Here is a 23,873-nt window from a genome sequence, read left to right as displayed (position 1 = left end):
TTAGGGAAAAGGGTGAGGAATCATTGTGATGTCATTAGTAGGCTTTTTTTATTAGCAGTTTTGTTAAAATCAGTGACAAATCCAGGGACCATTCCCTTTACTTGTTAGGGTTGGCAAGATGAGCAATTCATGAATTTTCTTAAAAAACAGTTTTAAAAGCTTGCATCAAATTTGTTAAAATGTGCATTTTGTAGTCATGTTGGTTTTATGTCTTTTGAAATTGCATTTTAACCTGAACAAAAGACTGAGGTTATGCAGGTTACCTCTATTCTGAGTGACCCCTAGGTCAATAAGTCAATATTCCACTAAAAATGTACATTTACAATGGTAAAATGAAAAGTACACTAAAGCAATATTGCACTAAACTGTAGCCTAAATCCAATAACAAAGTTACAATATGCATGTCTTAAATGTTGCACAAAAGTGACAATGGTAATGTTGATAGGTGTCTTTTTGTTTTTGCTTTTAGTTGTTCTACATGTTTTTGAAAATAGCCAAACTAACATGTGATGAAGCACACACACATCTGTTATGTATGCTGGCACTGGTAACAGTAAAAAAAAAAAAATTAAAAAAAAAAGTTCTGTAGTACAGCCCAATTAAAATTGGGCTGGAGTATAAGCAATATGGATATGTAAAATTAGTAGCCTACATACTGTATATCCCACACACTTTTTCTCCTATTTTTCCATGAAAATTAAAAAAACAAAACAATGATTGATTATTTCAAAGGGTTGCTAATGGCACATGATTTGGATATTTTCATGTCTGGGAAAAATTTGGGACTAAATTTGGGGTTAACATTAAAATGCGCATTAATTGTAATAATAAACTGTTTTCCAAGCGCATTAGTTCTGTAAAGTCAAGGGAAAGAAACACGGACGTTTCCTTGAGAATGAACTAAAACGATAGTAAAAAGTCAGAAAACACATAGCAGAGGATGGTTTCGATCCATCGACCTCTGGGTTATGGGCCCAGCACGCTTCCGCTGCGCCACTCTGCTCATAGCGGTTTTGCACAGCCATAGTGGTTGAATACTGAAGTGAAAGTGGCTGTTGTAATCACATACAGGACTGCTACACTTCTTACTGTAGTGAAGGCTAGATAAAATGTAAGGTAAAACTTTAACGCAGAATGCAAAATAAAAAATGTTCGACCTTCAAAAACCTTAATTCTATTCACCAAAATGTCAAATAGCCTACAGGCATTTACATGCCTTTTTCTGCGTTTCCACAAAAATCCGGTTATCTTACCTACACAACCTACATCTCAGAAATTATAAAGACTCTTGGTCATTTGGTCACAGTTGTGAAACCTTTATTCAAATTTGATACAGATTATTTAGACTAATGTAGCACAAAATTGATTCTGTATTGTAATTTCATGGCAGAAGTCCAAATAGGATACTGTCCTTGACATGGACAGCTCCTCTTACCGAGCTCAAAAGTTACTGGTGTTTTTACTTACCTGCCCCTGAGCTTTCAGTGTGACCCACGTGCTCTGTAGGACCCAGAAATGGTGGTGGTGGTGGGGAGTGTAGTGCACACCTTTGCCCAGTAGGAGGCACTGTCGTCCACTGAGACACGACACGCAGGCAGGAACCTTCACTCAACGCTTTGTATTGGTGAAATATGGTGTTGTGGAGAATTGTGATTTATTTACACTGATATGAAAGAGCAATATGAGCATTAAAATATTCCACTAACAACATGAAAGAAGAAGTTGGTTCTCATGGTTGGTTTTTTATTCGACACTACGGTAAGCGTCCACTGTTAGCCCTTACTACAGCACTTGTACAATGTAATGTGTTCAATATTTTGTTCATGTTTACAAAATCAGTGTAATTCAAAATATCTATTCATGGATAAAGGTAAAAGTGCTTTCATCTGAGGGTTGTGGTTTTTCTAGACATGTTCAAATATGGTCTTTTGTTGTATTTTCACAAAAAGAGAATGTGTTTTAAGGAATGTTTATCCTCTCTGGAAAGGTATTCAAGTGTTATGTTTAACCATAAGAGGTGCAAGAAAATCGGGATTTGACAAGGATTGGAACTAATTCCCAGAGACATCATCTGAGAAGTCACAGGTAATGAGGACTCAACACTAGTAAAGTTGTGACTGATTTGGTGGGCACTCGAGACAGGAATTTGACAGGGACTTAAAAACCCACTATCAGTTGACCTCTACTCACCTTTGCGGGGGTCCTTATTCAAGGAGGCCATCAAGCAGCTCAGCCAAGGACAGAGGCTAACGATTAAACTACTGTACTGTTGATTAGTAATTATCATTATGAGCTGCTGGACACTTACATTTTCCATTAGAGATTAATAAAGTGTCAATCTATGGTTGCACCATTTTTTATAAGACAAAAAAATAAAAATAAAAATACTGGCTACATGAGCAAAATATAGGAGTCATGTGTAAAAATGTACCTTCAATTTTTTGCAATGGACACTAAGCCTTAGTCTTGTTGTCCTGCATGGGCTTCACTTTAATGCAGTCATGGTGAAAACCACTAAGCATCTTACTTTATAATGTTCATCATGGTGTGCCTCAACTCCTGCGGGAGACGGGAAATCAACATAAAGCAAAAAGAAGAAATGAAACTTTCTAATGTGTACCCCTTCCCAACGACAAGTAAAAAACCATAACAAACAGAAATCCATCTGGTGCAAAACACTCTCTGAAGCATCATCTTGTGAATTTAATCAGTCGTATCTTTTTAACAAAGTCATCATCTGAACAAGAAAATCATAACATTTAACATCATTCATATTTGAGTCATAAATCTTTGAATAAGTTACAAAATTATATTTAAATATTGTAAACACAACAAAATCCAAAAATCTATGACATAGCAAAGTTTGACAGGGGAATGTGATGTTACGCTTCCAAAGAAATGTACATCTCAGCTCACCTGTCCAATTGAATAAGCTGCAGTGATTGGGAATACACAACTACGTAAGAATTCAAAGTAAACATTTAAATGCCTGCAGATGAGTTAAAAAGCCTATGTCAAACACGTGCAACTTTATTACTTGGATGGTAGTAGCAAAAAAGTTTCACAACTAATAAGGCTGTCAAGGGGATATTCCATCCATCCAACCATCTGTCCATCCGTCCATCAAAGAAGTGTGGGGGGCTGGAGCCATTAATGCCGATATTTTCATCTTATCTCTTACTAATTTCTTTGAGAATGTACATCTAATCTGTGCAAATACATTCATGTTAGCAGTTACTCTCCAGGAGAGGTCAACGCTTAAAGCTGTTTGTTTTTTATATTATTATTTGTCAGTAGAAGAGTTTTCACTCTTTTAGTCGGCCAATTGCTAAACAGAAATGCTTCATTGATTTAACAGTGGAGTTTGTAAAGTAAGCTACATTGCAATGTTCATTCCACCAGTGAACTACATTTTGAGTAACGGCGCTAGCTAGGTGAAAATTTCTTCACAATTATGGTGCATTAGGAAGCAATTCAGTGGCATTTTAATCCTTGACATTTTGCACTTTTCTTTGACTTTAAATAATCAGCCTTTCTAAATATGAGGTTATACAAGAGTCTTCAGTTTAATTTTCCTATAGAATGCCTTACTGAGGGTTTGGGGATTTAATTCAATACTTCATGGGGGCTTAGTTAAATCAGAGAAAAGTCAAGACCATTAGCAGTCAAAGTGTATATGTGTATGCAGTTACACTCCATTTCCATTTTATTATCAATGTTTGTAAGTTTTGCTAACATTTTATCTGGGTTTAGGTCTCACACAAGCTCTTAAAATATGCTACATGTAGTAAGCCGAAGGCATCTTTATATAGGTTCCCTCTTGGCCACCTACTTTCAAAATCATTACTGGTGCTTTTTAATGTAACTGAAACAAATAGTAGATGAGGCCAAGCTGACACGCTGACTTAATGAGGAAAAGTACAATTTTCTGGTGTATTAATTTGGCGTTCCTCATGTAAATATGCAATGTGGTGTGCAACTGCTGTATTGTAGTTTACAACCTGCATGTTACACCAGTAAACATAAACAATGCAATAGCAAGAACTGGGGTGGGTTTGGGTTATAGACCAAAAGAACAACAAAACCATAAATGCTATCTCCTCCTTATATACATGACATGACAATCTTTTTTAAAAACTGACTTCACATTTTCATAAAAAAATTTGGGGGTCTTTACATTTATATCTCAATAACTCACACATTAAGGTGTAAAACTGCTAGGCTTGACAGAGTGTAGGATTACCACTCTCGGGTTACTCTAAAAAAAGAAAGAAAAGAAAGCCTTCCCTGTGTTGTGAAAACCGATGTGTCCACGTGTTACTAAAACAGGATAAACATGTATAATGTTGCATACCCTTGAGTCAGTCTCAAGGTGAATGGGCAGTATTCATGAAAGCAATCGTGTTCATACAACAAAACACAAAACCATTACAGGCCAAATGAAATACAATGTGAGTAAAGAGTTCTAAGTGCAAAAACAAGTAAAAAACAACAAAAAAACAAAAAGATAAAAACATCACCCTAACAACTACCTCCACCAACTCTTTGAGCATTTCATAAGAAACAACACCAAACAGCAAAAACAAGATGTAGGAATGTTCACACCATTGAAAAACAGTTTCTTTGTGTTAGTGCTGAAAAAAAAACGTGTCCTCAATGGACATTTTGTGATGTGAAAGGTGAATAATGTGACCGCCTGACCTGCCTACATACTAACTCAACCTTAGGCCCCATTCAGAAAATATGTCCAAAACTCCCATGGCCATTTCACGGATATTTATTGGTGGTATATATAGTAAAACAGCAGTGGCAGTAGTAAAAAGGCCCAATAGTTAAATTCTTATAACCACCATTTTCAGGTGGGCTTCATTATGATAATAACCTTATTAATAATGTTGACTTTAACATGGGAGAACTCTTAGGTAGTGGAGCCTACAGAATCAGAGTGAAATATGACGTAACCCGAGGACGATGCCAGAGGTGTGCTTACAAAACTGTTTGTGCTTCCTTTACTCTCGGCCTTGCTCAGGTGTTTCTGATGCCCCCAGTCAGCACGAGCTCCACCGCCTGTCCTGGGCCTACAGGGAGAGTGCCCTACAGTCTGCTGGCATCGCCCCGGTGAGCACACTTGACCCTGCTCTTTCCCGTCTTGCAGGCACTCCCGGTAACTTCTACCAGAGCCACAAGCCCCGTGGCTCCTCTTTCCACCGGGTCTGTCTGGTTTCGGGGAACCCTCGGGTGTGTTCCCCCGACTGCTGCTCCTTTTGTGTTCCGAGAGCCGCCGGAGCGCTTGAGGCTCACGCTCAAAGTCTGTGAGCGCAAAGTGAGGAAGGATAACTGTGTGATGTTCGTACACGTAGGGGGTGAGTGAGATGGTGGATGCGCGTCGCGGGCTCTTCCTGGGACTCGGCAGTGGAGTCTCGTCTATAAAGTTGATCACCTCGTCGCGGCTGAAACACCGCAGTTCATCCTCGTAGCGCTCCCCGCCGCAAACCACGCGGGGCAGGTGCTTGAGGGAGTGCATGCTATCCTCAGAGCGTCGCCGCTTGCGATGTGGGTGATGGTGATGGTGGCTCTCCTCGGGGTAGGAGACCAGGCTGCTCCTGCGCCTCTCGTGGCGCGGCAAGGTGGAGCTGTAGTGGGCACTCACTATCATGTCCTCGGTGGAGCCCCATCGGTGAAGGTATGAGGGGATCCTGTCGCTGGTCCACATGTCTGTTTCGTCGTGGGAGTATCTTCTTGTAGGGGGCACCTGGATGCAAGACACAGACCAAGACCAAACCCCTCAGTCTCTAGACTACTTTGACATTCACTCACCTAGAACTGTACAACACAGAGTAGGTACGCATTGTGGCCCTGCACTGTAAGTAAATTAACGTTATTGTAGATCTCACCTACATTATTATCATTGATTAGATATTTTACATGTAGGATTCTTCAAGCTTGTATGGCTGAGAGCCCCACGTTGACATTGCACTGCAATTTTTGTTGATTTAGTTAATTTTTGTGAAGACTGATTGTCACTTAATAAGCAGGAATCCCAATGAACTGCTTTCTGCATATATTTGGTTTGGTGACATGCAGTTCGGAGAGAAAAAAAACTTTTGTACACCGATTCAACTGCAGTGTGTTCAAAATCCTACATGTAGCCTATCATGAGCAAGCTGTTTGCCCGAGGTGCTAAGAGCAATTTTATTTATTTTAACATTCTACCATACACCGACGACTACTCTCCACCGTCATTGTTTGGTGATGTGACTGACAGGTTGATAGTTTCCTATGTGTTATACTCACATTCCATTCTGTTCTGACAACTATGCAAGAGAGAGAGGGTTTGTCAAGGTGATGTCAAGAGCCACAAGATTGATATCAGCCTGCCCCCCTGTGGCGGCTTTTAGTAGATGCAGAGAAATGAGACAGCAGACGATACAGTAGCATTGAGGGTGTTAGTTGGAAGGGCTGGACAGCAGAGGGCAGCACAAGCATTAGAATGAATTACGATGCAGGATAACTCAGCAGGACAGGGACGGAGGGAGACAGACAGACACAGACAGACAGAGAGTCACACAACAAAGCAGTTAAGCCAAAGAGGCTTTATTCTGCAATCAAACCACTTGAGAAGTGCCATAGCAATTCTCAAATGGAGGTGCTACTTGATTATGATTTGATAGGTTTTTGTTGATTCATGGTCTAACTGGGCCTCAAACCCTCCAGCAGCAACAAAAATACTGTGACTGTGTCATTGTTCAGCCAGTTGCCCTGTAACTGAAAGAGTGCACCTCATTCGTTTTACAGTCACGCATATACAGTGAGGAGGAACACAGTCAAATATTACTTTGCAATCAAAGGAATCTGATGTTATGGTGTCTTGGACACAAAAACAATGGATGGAGTGATGACTTGATGTAATGAAGTGGTAGCTACTGTATACATCTCTGTTTCAAGGCTTCTTTAAAGGGGATTTAAAGGGAATGTCACATCGGTTTTTTGAAATGTCTATTATAATATTGGAAATGTGGGGTGTTATACCAATTTCAAAATAAACGTATATTTATTCAATATGTAAATAATTGCAGTAAATGTAAACTAGCGAAGCCCTTGCTAAGTTGTTTAGGACAAAGATGACACAGTGTTAGGATGCTTTGTTCGGGTTCATACTGTGTGGGTTGCATCAGTTGCTTCTACTTTTACATACGCTCACCACAGTCTTCCAGGCCAAGTCCAGAAAGATTTTCATCATTATCATTGTTACTATTCTAATTAGTAATTTTCATTTATATTCATCCGATATCTGATTGTGGGCCAGAATTCCTGGTTTACAGAGTTAAACTGAAACCAGAGGAGAAAATAGGATTTTGCCCTTGAAGGCTGTGTGTTTGAACAAGCTTTGGTGTTAACGCAGGCTAAATAGAAGCATTTGGCAGCTCTGCAGACTGGGATGAATGTTGGATCCAATGGACACAATGCTTTTTGGGTAGAACATGAGCAGATATTTGTAGTTCTTTCCTGAACCTTGAGGGATTCCTGAAACGCAGAAGGTAAGTCAGTTACTAAACTCTTACCCTCTGACAAAAAATGTGCTCAGCTCCATGTAGGTCCATGCTTAGGACACACTACTTGATAAACGAAGCATATTTGATATTGATGGGACTGTCGATGGTCATATTTACCAAACATTAGTCAGCCAGAGTGTAGTTTTGTTTCAAGTATAAAGACCAAAAAATAAATGAAATAAAAATAAGAGGCATAGGTAGCATCACAAAATGCAAGATGCAAGATACTGTTAAGGCTCAAAGGGCCATTTCATCATGCACATTAGCAATGTAAAAATAGTTCAATTGATCAAGTAAAACAAATGAAGAAAATCAATAAAATATACCTGCAAATACTGCATTTTATCTTCCTGTTGTTCCCTCAATGGATACCCTTGCAGAACCCCCCTTTCTAAGGTTGAGAACTCATACTTGGCATTACGGTCTATCGTCACGATTTCAGGCGCCGAGCTATAGTCATATGGTCTGTCATATATTAAGTCGGCATGAATTCCTCCATCTTGGCTGTTTTCTGCAAAGTGCAGAAAAGCACGAGCGTCAGGATTAGAGAGCAACGGACTCAATACACAAAACAGACAGACAGACAGACGAATAGATAAGAGAGACAAGTTCAATTGTTCTCTGATTTGTTGAATTTTGTCTCTACAGGAAAATGAGGTTTAGCTCAAAAAACGTGTTTAACAAAAATTTGTCATAATTATAATTCATATATTTATGAAGGGGACAAAAAAATCCCCAGACTGGGTCTGAATTCAGTAACCATTGAAAAAAAGAAGCTAAGGAAGGTACAGGGCTTACATTCTTAACAACAAAATTAAACAATGTCAGGCGTTCTTTGTGTAGAAATACCTATCTACCAAATCGATTTTCCCGATTACTGCATTCATGTTCATTAAAGATCAATTGGAGATGCGTGTTAAATGCTGATCTTAAGGAAAATGTTGGCCAAAAGATGGAAGATGAAAGTGGCTATTTGCACAGGCAGCTTGGCATGCAAGTCAGTAGCTTTGGAAAAACAGGAAACAATCCTTATACATACAACTGTGATGAGTTATACATGGCAAGCCCTCTGGAAAAAAGCAGAGAACTGGTAGTGTTAATTATCACACAGAATATGGACTGCCCTGTGTTGTTTTATGGCTCCTGCTGGACAGCGAGCGGTTATTGGGGAGGGTGTCAAGAGGAAGAGGATCAAAAGGTTTGGAGGGTTAGAAACAGGAGAGAGGGGGTTCAGGTCAGATTGAGTTTACACAGTGCCAATAGAGAAAAAGACAGATGGTTCATCCTGTCACTAGTTTGCATGAACCATGGAGACCTGGTCATGGACCCAGTCCACAAGCCTTTCTATGATTATCATGTGACCTAATTTTGGGACCGAATTTTGTGAAGTGTCTGTGATTCTCTGCGAAATGTTTCATTTTCCACCTCTGTGGAATACATCAAATAGATGGAAGTCTTGGAACACTTTCCTCAATTTCTGCCTACAATATAAAGCATTTTGCTCTTTAATTCACAATAGTGAGTAGGTCAGAGTCCACGTCACACAAATAAAAGAAAATTAAAGACAAACAAAAGGAAAATAAGAAAATAAGTGTATACATGTAAATCATTCATTTATATCTATATCAGTTCTATCAGAAAACAATTTGGCTTTATCCCTTTGTGACCTGAGGGAAATATGACCATCATAATGACATGAAAATGCCTCTAGGCTTTAGTACATTTGTTTCAGTTTCATTATGGATCCTCCCAAATAAATGGTAAACCATTTATTTTAGCATCCTCTCCTGCCAGAGCATTTTAGAGGTTTAAATGCACTCAATTGAAAAAAAGAGTGCTGCAAGGTAAATATGTCCTTTGTAAAGCAATATACTTTTCTTTATTTTTTTCCAGCAATCTTATAGCATGGTAAAACAAAACAGTTGATAAAGTACACAGCATGTACAAAAACAGCAAAATGGACTTAAGTATAGGAAATTGTATTACACAGACACTTGGTACTCCAGTTTCATCTCCTGACAATTGGTCACATGATAGGTCACATGATAACATTATACCATACTACAACAATATACAACTTAGAATTAGTATTAAATGTGTATGTATGGAATAAGTACACGAGGCAATCACGTCTACCATTTATCAAATTTTTGCATAAACAGATTGTAGCAATTTTCTGTGCATACAACATATCGGGGTGGTCCTGTATCAAAGATTTGAGATATGCCAAAATCAGTCTGACTAACACAGACTGTCCATGGTCTCCATAAAAATAAAGATGTGGCTAGACACTAGAAGTGTCTTGTTTGACTCATCATTTGATTGCTCTGACTGAAAAACTGATGAGAGACTCTATTTGCATGGTTTAATATTTAGTACACCAAGCAAAGCAGTCGCAGCAGGTGAGTATGTGGGGTAGCAGTTGTGGGTGCTTCAGAGTCAAGGAGCAATTTAAACCCACATCATGAGCTAGATACCAGGAATATATTATCTTCCTTCTTCAAAGCATCCATAGAAATGCTTTAACCACCTTTTAATCCACCTTTTAAGTACCTCAGTCCTAACTTTCTGCATAAAGTGTTATGTTGTAACTGGATGCATGTTAAGTTATGTCCTGTGATGTCATTATCAGAAAAGCTAATATACAGCGATGCACAAGTGCTCTGCAATATCCTGAAATGTTTGTTTTTCTTGTTTTCTTATGCAGTTCTGATCATTTATGAGCTCATGTTTTACACATTAATGGTACCCACCACTGGATTTGTGGTCTAAACTTCATTTTAAATTTCGCATTGTGAATTACAGCATGCCTCTGCTGCTCTCAGCTGACTGTAAATCACAGAGATCACACAACCGTACCCCAAAGACCAGAGGTGGAGATCTCTATCAAACATCAGGCTACACAGTAGAGAAAATGACTAAACATTTTTTTTAATTTTTTTTTTTATACAAACCTCTGTTCCCCTCCTGCAATTTTGATAGCCTTAATTTCCCCAGTACAACTGCTCCCTAGGCTAAAAGAAAAAGCCTTCACATTTGTCACTGTAATTCCTATAACCAAAGACAGTCCAGTTTCCAGTTTTCCATTTCCAAACCCAGACTTCAGAGAGTCATGCCTGGTCATTACACCAGGGTTTCACTAAGGTTTCATAAACAATTTGTCTGTTATCTTTGGAACACCAATTGTCTTTAATTAGTATATTTAATTAGTATGTGACATGGCCGCACAGAGCATTCAACAGGACAAAAAAAATGCTCCTTAATGCTCCGACTAACACTTACTGAACTGTCTGTGGAAATAGGAATAATTCACATCATTGGGTGCAGAGGATGGGAAAAGGGGGCAGGACGGGAGGTAGACATCTGAAAGTGACTTACCTTCGTCCACGTCGTCATTGGACATGATGGCAACGCACTTCTCCCACACCATGCGGATGTCAGCCCGATAGCGATCACAGGCCCAGAGGAACATGGGCAGCAGGATGGACTGGGCAATGGAGCACCACAGCACACACAACACCATCCAGTTGTAGGAGCGATCGAACTTCAGACTGGCAAAGCTCACCACCTGCACAGTGTCACGAAAGGGTAGGAAAAAACATTAGCAGCTGTTATACACCATGTTGAGGTCTTGAGGACTGCTTACGGTGTAGAGTCCTCAAAGATAAACTTTTGCAGTAACAAAGTGGATCGGGCAGACAGGCCAGTAAACAAAAGAAACCAGGGTCACTGATATCCAAACACAGCTAATACACTGAACAAACGCTCCATCACTGCACATTAACTGTGCAATTAGCTTTTGAAGGCAGCAATAATAAAAAAATGTTAAAAAGACTGAGATATTGTGGCAGTTTTTTCTTTACTCTGGTTTTGAATATAAGTGGACGTCCTGGTTTTAGAACACTGAAGCAATTCATGTTATTTCAATAATGATTTTAATGATGACTAGGTAAATAACCTGCTTTTATTGGTTTGTAATTCAGTACAGATGATGTAAAGAAGATGATGGCAAGGGAGGTGACTGGATGAGCAGCACAGGACATTCCCGAAACACAGGCTGTCCTTGAACGCAGCACTTAACCCTTAACTGCTCATGAGACTGCTTACTGTAATGTGTACCAGACATGACTGTTACATTCAGATTGCAGACGCATAAAACTGCATGAAAGCAAAAAAACACGATTATTTGTATGCATTGTATCCATTAGAATTATAAAGCCATGGTTCCACTTTATAAATCTCAATCATTGAGAAATTAGGTGCATGTGTACAAGCCTCATTTACATTCCCCAAATTACCCATAAACGGATGAAGACACTTCTTTAATCAACCAGTTTATATCAAAAACACAAAGTCTGCCACAAGTGATCAGACTCAGAAAAGAAAGACAAGACAGAAGAGCAAAATCACTGACTGTGAAACTGAGACAAAACTGTGTCTCTTTACTTTGGTACAATCACTGTGAATATGTCCGATTTTAGCCTGAGCTTCATATCAGTTCCTGGGACTAGAGAAATGTTAGTGAGGCTCCAGACCAGCTCTGAAACTGTGAATAGTAAATACTAAATTGGAATCAAAACAGTTTACAGATCAAATCACAGTGAATAATGAGAAAATTAAACAATGATAAAGGAAAGACTAAGGACATTTAACTTTTTCTATGCAGTAAATAGCAAACAGCTTTTGTTTTCTTGGGAGTTTTTCCTCACTCGGTGTGAGGGTCTAAGGGCAGATGATGTTGTTATGATGCCATGTAAAGCCCTTTGAGACAAACTGTTGGTAAAAATGGGCTATACAAACAAAATTGCCTTGCCTTGTCTATGCATCTTTTTTTTTTTTTGCATGACCCCAGGTTAAAGTACACATCTTTGTCATTTAATCGTGTCAGTCATTCAAACAATAATGTAGGCTTTTATTATACAGCGGTAATTTTAGAGGACATTAGACCTCTTCCACAGAATCAGCAGGCCACGTCATTGATTAAGTTAAATAAGCAGAGTGGATGAGACAAGTGCAGATTCATAACCATGTTCAACATCCGTTCTTTCTCTCAACAACAGCAGGTAAATGCAACAACAGCTCACACTTACCAGGCCTGGCAGGAGATAACAAACTAATGTTATATTATGGGCTAAACAGAGAACAGTCTCACTCCTGGTTAGTTAGGCTATCAAATACATTTTAAAAGTCACTTTTACAAAGGAATAAAGAGATATACATATGCCACCATAGAAATGACTGAATTCAGACCACAGAGCTTATTCTGACCTTCAGAAGAACTTTCTGAAAAGCACAGCATCTCTTTAGCCCTCTGTTGATTTATTCCCCACAAGCAGATGGGCGTGCAGGCTGTGTGTGCCCATCTCTGTGCTTGACTCTTGGCTGTCCTAGGTCTTCTCTGCCTGTTTGCTGGTAGAACCTGGATGTTTATTATTATGTCCTTCCAGTTCATATTAATGTGTAGCCTAAGCCTACAATCTAAATCAAATTGGATTTGGATTTGGTTATTTTCTTCCTTTAAATAATGTGTATGAATGGCAGGAAAATGCTGCCTGCAATTGGTGAAAATATAACTCATGGCTAACTATAACTTGGCTGCAGAGGTGTCCCATTAAGAGTTATTTAAGTTTTTTTTTTCTTGTTTTCCAACCTTGTATGTAGCTTTGCACCTTGGGAGACAATATATCACAACAAAAAAGATTTCCCCAACTACTCCATTGAACTATCTGCTAACAAGGGTTGAGAGTAGCATGATAATATTTTTGAATTTAGTAGATCAGTGGGGTAGAAATATAAGTGGAGCCAACTGGACAAAAATGACTAAACAATCATCTGATTCAAAGAAGCGGCTTTTTATTATTTCAATTGATTGAATAATTTGTTGCATATATTATTGTATAATTCTAATATTTAGTTGCATAATTATTCTAATCATTAATTTCATCTCTACATTCAGTCACCGAACTGCCTCTTAGTGTAGGGAAAAGCGATCTCAGTTTGGCCACGACCTTTGGCCTTTTTAGAGCCTACAAGGTTCTCCTACCTCAGTGAGGCCGTAGACTAGAGAACATGGTCTGATCATTAAAGTTGACAGGTTCTATGTCTAATCCTCATTGCTAATGCACCAGGCCAAGACTCTGATCAGACTGATTAACTCACACTCATTATCTTGGATGTCACCTCCTCTGGTCATATACTTTGAACTTGAGCGCCAACCAAACTACGTGACTTGATGAAGTTCTGAAGTCTTATCCAGATATTGATCTTGTTGGTCTATTGAGCAGACCCTCTGAGTCTAAAAACAGACGTTGGAGGTAAACACAGAGTTCTGATTCTTGTCACACTTTGAAACTCAGTGTGTAATAATGGAATTGATTTATATGTAAAGCTACTAAGTAAAAATAGACACAGTAAAGTTGATGGTTAGTGAAGGTGCAGTGCCGCTGTTTATCATGTCAACAAGGACTTGCTGTGTTGAACAAGGGAGGACTGGGCTCATTTGAAACTCATTAGCCATTTGGGAAACACAGGTGAAAGGTTTGTGTCAGAACTGCTGACAAAAGTTTGGGCAGTGCAAAAGACAGAGCTGGCAGCGTGACGTTGCCCTGATACATGTGCCACAGTGTTTCAAACTCTAGAAAATCTTTCTTATGAACAGGATCAATGGCCAGTATGATATTTACTAAGTCTATTTGAAGAGGTAACAGGTCATTTAGTGACTCCTGGTGTTGATTTCAGGTTTCTAACAAGTCACACTATCTTCCAAAAATGTTAGCAATATAAGCATCATATAAATCATATACCTAACTTCTTTTTCCTTTGGTTCTTTAACATCTAACAACATCAATAACAGATCTCAAACAATGGTGATTCTGTTCTTTGTGTTCCTACATCCTCAGTATGACACTGCACTTGAGAACAAGTTCACATGTTCATTTGTGTTTGTGTTGCAGCTTTCCATGCATTTAAATAGCTCATTACATCAGGCCATAAAAATGGCAAACAGGCCTTTTTGTTGTTTCTGTGGCTGCACTGGAAATATGATCCTTCATCAGTACTGTGCTACCCTCTCTGTTATGTACACATAGATAAATGACTACAGGATGTCACAGTAAAAGTAATATACTACCGTCTTTTCATATAGAGCAACCAGAATCTGTCTGAACCTGAACTCAAACATGTGAGTAATGAAGCTTGGTTGTAAACCTTCTGACACACACTAATTAACTAACACACAAAATGAATGAATGTAGAAATAGTGTTTCATTTTTCATGTTACGCTAAAATGCACCAATTCATAAAAAAAAAACCTTTTTGGTACTGCAGCAACAAAATGCAGCTGTGGTGCCTTAGGACCAGTGAGCTCATCAGTGCTGACTAATTAATCTTACCCACAAGGATCTAATAATGAAGTTCATTCTCTCTCTGTACCTTTATTCAAATTCATTTTTGGTGGAATCTTGAATGAACTAATATCTCCCCTAAACCTCATCTTGTTGTAGGGCAAGAGCTAATTTAATGCTCTTAAGGCTGATGACACTGGTAACACAGAACAAGAAACACAGAGGTGCCTGGTAGAAACAAACATGTGCACACAGATATTAATTTGTCAGCTTATTAAAAGACAGACTATTTGTATAAATGAGAAAGGGAAACAGTGAACTATGTTACAGTATAGCTCAGCTCTTGGTGAGCAGAGATTGGGTAAAGGCAGCAGATTTGGATCGTCCTAAAAGAAACGGAAAGTGTGATTTTCCACCCAATTTGAGATCTCTTTAAAAGCCAAGACCTGCAAGGTGTTATTGTGTCCTCATATGAAAAGTCACACATTATGTAAGAGGTATAAAATTGATAATTCTAGCTTGAGGCTTGATGATGAGACAATATTGCTCATGATCTGAGTACTGTCATTTGTGGAGGACACTTGTGAGTTTGTTCCCATTTCTGTTTGGCCTTCAGGTTTCTACTGGCTCTGCACAGACAACCAATGAACTAACGTTACGAATCAAATGCAGATTTGTTTCCCCAGTTTCTATGTCTGGAGTTCCCTAATAGAAAGAACATGGAAGATGACTCCAGTGATGAACTGTAACCTGTAACTGGAGCAACAGGGTCAGACCTGTGACCTGCACATACTGTATTATGTCACAGGCCCAGAAAAATGACACTGTTGGGGATTTTATCTTGCTGTATTCATAATACAATTTTTGATCATTTGTAACATCATTGTTACTTTTTTCAGCTTGTGTTTGTCAGAATTCACCCTATCCCTGCTGCAACAGAAATAATCTACACTGTCTATAAAGACGCACATACCATCCATACGCATGTAGTCTGACCTACTTACAGCTCCACATGAGCAGTAACATTAAGGATCATGTAAATAATAAAACAGCACAGTATGGTTATATAGAGATAGATAGATAGATAGATAGATAGATAGATAGATAGATAGATAGATAGATAGATAGATAGATAGATAGATAGATAGATAGATAGATAGATAGATAGATAGATAGATAGATAGATAGATAGATAGATAGATAGATAGATAGAGGGGGGTTTGTTGGGGTAAAAGTAGAAGAAAATAAGGTGAAAAGCAATGGCAGCAATGACACAGCAATAACAGCATACAAATATTTTCTCACCTTAGTTTCTTCTATTTTTACCCAGTTCCCTCTCTCTCCAGGGCTGTCTCAATCAATCTCTTACCCATCTGAGTGACAAAGACGTCACAAACATGGCTGCCATGAGTTCATGGTGGTTCTTGGTGGTTTTTAAAGCAGAAGTAAGCGATCTGGTCGTTTTGGCTACAGTAACTTCGTTAGTTAGCAGCTCCCGCCCTCGTCATGGATCTATTGGTCCTCGTCCCTACGTCACCACATTCACGCGCATCCCTTGGCTGCACACACAGAGAGGACCGCCCCTTTATGCCGTTCTCTCTCCTCATCGGACCAAACACTCTATGTAAGTGATTGCCGTCGGAAGATATAACTATTTAAGACACAAATATTCTGCTTACTTCTGCTTTAACTTTATATCCTAACCAGGTGAAGGATTAAGGAAATTGGACAACTGGATCTGAAGTAATCAGAGAAAGAAGCTGAGTTAATGTTAGACAGTGCAGCTTCCAGACTGTGAGGACATCCTGTCCTGTGTACACTGAGCCGTTTTGGTGAAAACACAGATTCACATCCCAAATGTGTGGTTCATAAGTTATTTAAGAAACAAAAGGTAAACCTTCCCAGTTTCCTTCCCAAGACAACATGTGTCTGCTAAAGAACGTCAGTGACTCGCTGACTGTTTTCCACCAGAGCCACTGTTGGGGGGACTAGGCCTCTGTAGCAGTGTAGTCTACCAGGTGAGCTGCCAGGGCACCACGAATGACACATTTTTAAAGTGATACTACTCAGTGAGTTTTTACAGTTTTTTCATCCATTTGTTATGGAGTGGAGGACACCTCTGTGGATGATGTGTATAATTCAGCTGCTGGTAAACAAACAAAAAAACATCCTGAACATCTGGAACATAAGTGCAAGCAGAGAAACAATCAAAACAAAGACGAGCAGGAATCTCAGCTCCCTATCTCTTCTCCAACGTTTCTGTACGTTTCATTATGCCAATGTTCTTTTGTATTGTTTTATATTTGCATTATATAATAACAATATATTACAATACAATATAATAGTTATAACATTAACTGTACGCTTCCTTAAAATCTGTACATGTCCTGAAAAAACAAACAAGGACATGTGTTCCTCTCAGCTACCATGGCTGTGTCCCACTTCAGGGGCTGCATTTGAGGAACGAATGTGTCACACCAGCCCGACTACACTGCTCCATTTTGAATTTGGCTGACAAATATGTCCCTTTTTTCCTGGGCAACAAAAGGTCCAAAGGGTGGATCTTCTGTTGCCCAATCCATCTCAAGATTAATTTCCAGTGCACAGTGAGTCAAACGTCATCAACAGATTGGCCACCTTTAAATTTAAATATTGTTTTTTAGATCAGTTCAGAGAGGTACATCTGGGGCCTTAAAAAGGTTAGATGTTGTCCAGGTTCCTAGGCAACAAGAGCCACGCTTTGTGACTTAATGGTAACAATGGACACAACTGGTTGATGCACATTGCACAACATAAATCCTCCATAGATTAGACCATCTCATCTCAGTTCAGCCTTCACACTTGAGAACTTAAAGGGGCCACACCTTCATCGATAATTTCCTCCAAAGGAAACAGCCCCTGAACATCCTGCCACTGAGTGTGGAAACAGATCATTGTAGTGTCATATCAAACTAATGGCCGTCCACTGCAGGAAATAATTTATTTCTGTTCTAAAGAGACTAATGTGCTTAAGTTGGAAACTTTTGGAAATATTAACTTCTGTCAGTGCAAGGCCAAGTCAAAATGACCTTGGCTCACACAAAATGTAATCCTGGCACCATGCCTGGATCCTACTTCCGACATTTTCTGCTCACCCCTCTGTCTCTCTCACCGTAGCTACTAAAAGTTTATCCATTTAGCCACATGGCTTAGTTTAGCTGACCGGATGTTGCGGTTATTTTTTCTTGTTAATTTTTTCACATGCTACACCCTCCTCCCTGAAATTCTCTGGCGCCCCACACTTTGAAAACGGCTGCACAGTTTTTTCAGTCAACTCCAACAGTTATTGCTGCTCACTGCTTGAGTATTGGTTCGACAGTGGACTCACCAAGATGGGGAAGCCAGTCAGGAAGTCGTAGATGAAGACGATCCCACTGATCAGGTATGTGATCTGCAGTGATGTCTTGAGAGGCTCCGATCCGTCGATGGAGGATCTGCGCTTCCCCTGGGCATCCTCCACAACTATGGTGGGGACATTGAATTTGTTCTTGTCTGCTTTGTGGCCCGCCTGAATGGAGAAAGTCTGGAAGAGAGCGATGCCAATGCAGATCACGCCCATGGCCACGCTGCCGCCGATCAGCAGCAGAAAGCACACTCCAAAGCCCAGGCCAATCTCCGTCACAATGAATCTGCAGTCAGAGGTGTAGAAGCGGTTGATTGTGTCGTGCCAGCCCACTGCTGGGAGCGTGGACAGGATGAAGGAGACCATCCAGATGCCCATGACTGTGTGCACCGCCTGCTTCTTGGTGTTACTCAACCTGGAAGCAGAACCATAGATTTTAGCATAAAGTAATTTGATCTGCTCTCAGACTATCAAATGAAATTGGCTGTGGCTTTTTTTTTTCCTGCTGTGCTCTTCCTGGAAAAGTCCTAAATTTGTGGACAATGACAAAGATACTGTGGGGTCTCAAAAACGGTAATACTTATACATGGTTCTAAGACTTGGAACACAAACGATGGAGGTGCTTGGACTGATAATAACAATACATGCTGAGGTGTTTGAGCACAACTCACAGAGAGATGATAAAGAATCATGTTGGCATAAAAAAAACCTACAGCACATCTAGGCTACAGTAAATTACTCTACATGTCATAAAATGGTAGGTCAGCACCTGAGACATATACTGTAAGCTGAAAAAAAAGCACCATCCCACACAGTCATCACTTTGATAAACTGCGGTTGAATGGAGGGAAATCAATGCTTTAGCTCATGGCAAAAGATTGCTTTTCACATCCCTCGGTCTATTTGTCATCTAGGTCTATTTCAGTGCGAAGGGATTTCTATTTCCTCTCACCTCCAAGTAATTGTTACAGTCGAGCAATTTGCTGAATGTGTATGTGTCCCCTCGCGGTGTGGCACTTTTCAAGGTTTGTAGCGGCACACGCGTGTCTAAAAATATGGCAGGAGATGACTGGTGTTTTCATTTCCAAAACTTTACAAAAGACTGCTGCTATCCTGTCAAGATATTTACACCTTAAGTACTGCTGAGCTGTTGAAGGCATCAGCAACAAGTCATACACTTCTTTAGGGCTTGTTGAATATTTAGATACCGTCATTCCAGTACAGCATCTATAAATTGCCATCTATTGAGCGTGGATATGTTAATAAGTGGCATGTAGAGTACTACAGTTCACATAAATGAACCTCTCCTGTTCCATTTGTGGTTGCGGAAGAAGACTGTAAATTCTCTCCGTGTTAAGTGTCAGTTTTCTTGGAGCAGTTTTGCAGGAAACCCAATCTGTCACCCTCAAGAGAACCAGAGCATGTAGTCTACCCTCAGCTTCCTCTCATTAAAATCCTCCGGAGGAGCACAGACTCCATATAGAAAATACCCCCCACAGACACACTCACACTGAAAATGAGTAAAAAAATATATATAGTTAGTAATGCATTAGCTGACACAATGTGAGTGGCACAGAGGGAGCAGCGGTAGCCTCCATCTTTGCACTATGGCTGTGTGCAAAGACAAGTGGGTCTTGTTGTCACTGTGAGTAATAATGCTAGCCTTTCCTGAATGTGCCTGAGGTGCATACGATGGGGAGGTTACATCACCAAGCTGCTTGAATCTATTACCAGAGAAAGAGCGTTGCGAGGGAAAATGCTCCTAAGAGATAGCGAGCGCAGGGTGATGAGAACAGCTGCTGAAGTACAAGGTTGGAATTCATAATTCAGGCCTTCGGTATGTGTTAATGTCAGAGACAAGGCAGCCATGCTAGCTCAGCAGGGCAAATGTGGAGCAATTTAAATCAAAGATGAACAGCAATTACACGGTGCATCACCTGAGCTATCGCTGTACCGGATCGTTGTTTAAAGTGACTTGAAAACAAGTAGATGAGCTGCTGAGAGGAAAGTCAGGAGATGAGACAATACAGTCAGATGAATGAGAGAATAGATTAGGGAGATAAAAGCGTTTGTGTAAAGCCTGATATCTCTATGTGGGGAAACTGCCAATAGTGACAGCTGCACAAGCAATATAGATAGCAAGATCAAGCGTAGATTTAAAAGTTTGCATATCTTATTTGAATGTCTGCTTATCTGCACGGCACTGCAAAATTGGCCGCGCCGAGCTGTAAGCCGAGCATCTGCGGGCCGGATGTCACAGGAAGTACAATCGCTCTTTGTTTTTCAGAAAGGTAGAAAGCAGAGCGAGGCAACAGAATACTGATTCCCACCACATGGACCACAGCGCCAGTTTCTGCACCATTTTAATAACACACAGGAGCGTGTTTGTATTCAGTAGATATGAACAGTGCTTTCATGTGTGTTCAACCTGCCTTTGCCACAGTATTTGCTCTAGAAGTGCATTCATCTGCAAATGATTGTTGTGCGCTTGATGTGATCGACAGCCATGCATAACAGCTGGACTGCACCAAGCTGAGATATCTTAGATGTATTACTGGGCAATTACCATTATAATGTGTCACTGCAGACAACATCAAACTAAAATCAAAGACATACAGTCACTCACTACTTTTGAAATAGAAAAGAGTGTAAAAATGTTCAAGATCAAAACAAACCAAATTGATTGATTTATTTTTCATGTTAATGACGTGAGAAAATGCCAAACTTCACTTGTGAATTGTGTTTAAGGATTGTGTGTCAGAATTTTACTTTGTGGCTACAGTTTAATGATCTTTAGCACAGGTTGTGTTCAAGCAGCTCTAATGCATCCCTCAATACAAACACAAATAGCATCAAAATCTTGTTGTGAAGGAAGCAGCAATGTTGCTTAGAACATCTGATTATGTGTGAACAGCAGATGTCTTGGGGAGTCTAACAGGACCAAAATGGTGTTACTGCAGCATTGTGCTGACTGTGAATGTGAGCTGAACATGATCTTTATTATTCAGTGTTACTTTGTAATAGCACTTGTTGTGTGGAGCCAAATGAAGCTAGAGCTGGCAGATGCTCAGTGAAGAGGGTTTCACATGGTATTGCTCCAAATAGCTGCAACCAGCAGATGTGTTGGCAGGAGGAGGGAGATTTCACCTGATACAGAGCATTCCTCTAAAACCCTGGGATAAACAGTCACACAAGAGACAGTGATCTAAACAGCAGTCCCATCCCATCTGAGGAATCAACTCAGAAATTCAGGGAGAGGCCCAAGATTTTTAACGCCACGATGGTGTCTTCCAAGGTGTCTTTTGTGGTTGGTGTCTTTAAGGGAAGCCATGCAAGGGGTTAAAATGTCATTTTACAAATTCTGCTGGGAGGTATTTTAGAAAGATGATGGAATATTAAAATGTCAAGTGTAAAAAAGGCAAAAATATCTGTGACCCCAGATCAGAGTCTACAAAAAGTCTTTCATTTTCAATACATCAGTGTCTGTGCAGGATCTTGCTGGGAAAAACACCTTGATGTGAGTTTACTTAAGAAAAAGCCACATATTGAAAGGCAACACAAGTTGAACTGTGTGTGTTGAAATGTGCAGATAAATCTTTAAGGGTTCGTTTCACATAAACATCAAACATTTTTTTTCTCACTTCTCTCTTGCGGCATGAAGCCATAGAGATAATCCACAGAGCACAACAGTTTTCATGGCAACCACGTCTTCACTGAAATGTGGTCCCAATAGAAACTTCTTACAGCACAGTCTATGTTGCAGAGAAATGTTGCTGGAGAAGTTTTAATCCTTGGAGGACTACAAATAAAAATAAATCTTCAAGGCAGAAATCACAGGGACAGATATCTTAAACCTGGGCAAATAAAACCAAGATGACATCTACTGGTGTGATAAACTACAAGGAGGTAAGTTTGTCATGTGTCTGAAAGGACTCTGTAAATGGCACTGTGCACATAACTTTTAAGAAGAACAAGAAGAATCAGAAACTATCTTACCTGTAGTTTACAGGCCAGCGCACCATCCACATCCTGTGATAAGAGAGCGAGGTGACGGAGAAGCAGGTGACCAGCGTGAGAGTGTAGAAGGTGGAGACAAACACCTTGCACAGACCCTCGTTCCACTCGTAGTTGGAGTGCTGACGGCGCAGCATGATGACACAGTACATGGTGATGGGGATGGCCATGTTGAGGATGTGCGTGCCCGCCAGTGTGCAGATGAGGAATTCCAGCGGCTTCCACTTCTTCTGCTTGGCGCTGACGCTGAGGATGCTCCAAGTATTGGCCAGGATGGACACGCCCGAGCAGACCAGCCAAGGCAGCGTGTTGGCGTTGATGACCTCATCCTTCATGGCGGTTGCCTCATCCACCATGTTGGAGTGGGGCAGGGTGGAGCCTTGGGCGCCTCAAGGAATGGTTGGCAAGAGCAGGTACACACGAGGAGAAAGAGAAGGTGGTGATGGGCAGGAGGGGATGCAGGGTGGTGGGCAAAGCAGGCATCCTATCTGGGTGGACGTGCAATCTCCATGGGTTTGGCACAGCGGGGAAAGGACAAAGTGCTGTGACACTGTGGTGACGTTAGAGGGGGAGAATGACAGCGCTGGGCCTGTTCCTTTATACGCCTGAGGCTGAAGGGGGGGGGGGGGGGGGGGTGAGGAGAGAGAGAGAGAGATGGAGAGAGGATGTAAAGAAAATTATATGTCAAATAATTCCTAATCAGTCATAATCCCTTATCCCAGGACTAACAGGCTGACATTAACTATTGCTGTTAATACACAAAGCCATCCATTTCACGTGGTTAAACTGTAACCAGTCAGCAGGGCTGATTTTAAAAACACTATGAGCAAAATGACAGAGAATAATATAAATGTACAGTCACATGCAACGTCTGTTTCAAAGAAAACAGTGGATCACAGAAGTGGATTCAAACTGCTCTAATGTTAAACAGGGAGCTATAAATAAAATGTGACAATAAAATCACATATCCTAAAATAACTAAAATGTTCAATATAATTTTGATATTTGATAGTGCATTATCAATCGCGAAGCTATGTAAAAGCTAAAACAGTGTTTCCAGCTCTTGGGCTGAAAATGTACTGCTTTTATATCATCGTTGATTGGATATCTTTTGGGTTTGTGCCCGTTGCTTAGACAGCAGACAATTTGCAGAAAAAATTATTAGTCCTTACATAATCAATACATTCTTCTATAATTCATATTCTGAATTAGAGACTTATGCTGTCACAAAGGCGTTGCTTTCATTTGACACCATCTTTTAGGCAGCATTGTGTGCTGCTGATTTTACGGTGCTTCAACCTGTAAAATCATTGACATGAAAACAGAATCTTATTCAGTTTTCGTACAAACAGCTCCCAACAAAATACACACACACACAAAAAAAAGCTTGTCAGTTTGTTGAGGTCCATTTCCAGCACAGCACAGCTGCAGCCAGAGAATCACCAGAAGAGGATGACTTTGGTTCCCCCAGTGTGGAGTGAAAAATGCTTGGCACAGCTGGAGCATGTTGTCACATCTATTTCCTGTCTTTTGGCTTGTCCAAACACTGATGTGCTGTGGGCAAGACCCCTGAGAGGGGAC

The 23,873-nt window shown here is 40.2% G+C and overlaps 1 protein-coding gene across 1 annotated transcript; it reads right to left on the bottom strand.

Moving 5' to 3' along the window:
* Positions 1–4,540: 4,540 nt before the first annotated feature.
* gpr153 (G protein-coupled receptor 153) lies at positions 4,541–22,663 on the bottom strand. Its single transcript, XM_083975029.1, has 5 exons — positions 22,275–22,663; positions 18,264–18,693; positions 10,932–11,121; positions 7,880–8,064; positions 4,541–5,752 (listed from the first exon to the last, which is right to left on the bottom strand). The coding sequence occupies exons 1-5, from the start codon at positions 22,646–22,648 to the stop codon at positions 4,919–4,921; spliced, it is 2,013 nt and encodes a 670-aa protein (XP_083831155.1). The 5' UTR covers positions 22,649–22,663; the 3' UTR covers positions 4,541–4,918.
* Positions 22,664–23,873: the final 1,210 nt, after the last annotated feature.

This window comes from Trachurus trachurus (genome assembly GCF_905171665.1).
Source record: "Trachurus trachurus genome assembly, chromosome: 7".
Taxonomy (NCBI): domain Eukaryota; kingdom Metazoa; phylum Chordata; class Actinopteri; order Carangiformes; family Carangidae; genus Trachurus; species Trachurus trachurus.
Note: the sequence above shows the minus strand (reverse complement) of the source record. Positions and strands in the feature narration are given on the sequence as shown.

Excerpts from the sequence above, each read along its gene's own strand:
- gpr153 (XM_083975029.1), bottom strand. The coding sequence starts at position 22,648 with ATGGTGGATGAGGCAACCGCCATGAAGGATGAGGTCATCAACGCCAAC. Across the intron at positions 18,694-22,274 it reads CGCTGGCCTGTAAACTACAG|GTTGAGTAACACCAAGAAGC; the intron begins GTAAGATAGTTT and ends TTCTGCTTCCAG. Across the intron at positions 5,753-7,879 it reads ATAAAATGCAGTATTTGCAG|GTGCCCCCTACAAGAAGATA; the intron begins GTATATTTTATT and ends TCTTGCATCCAG.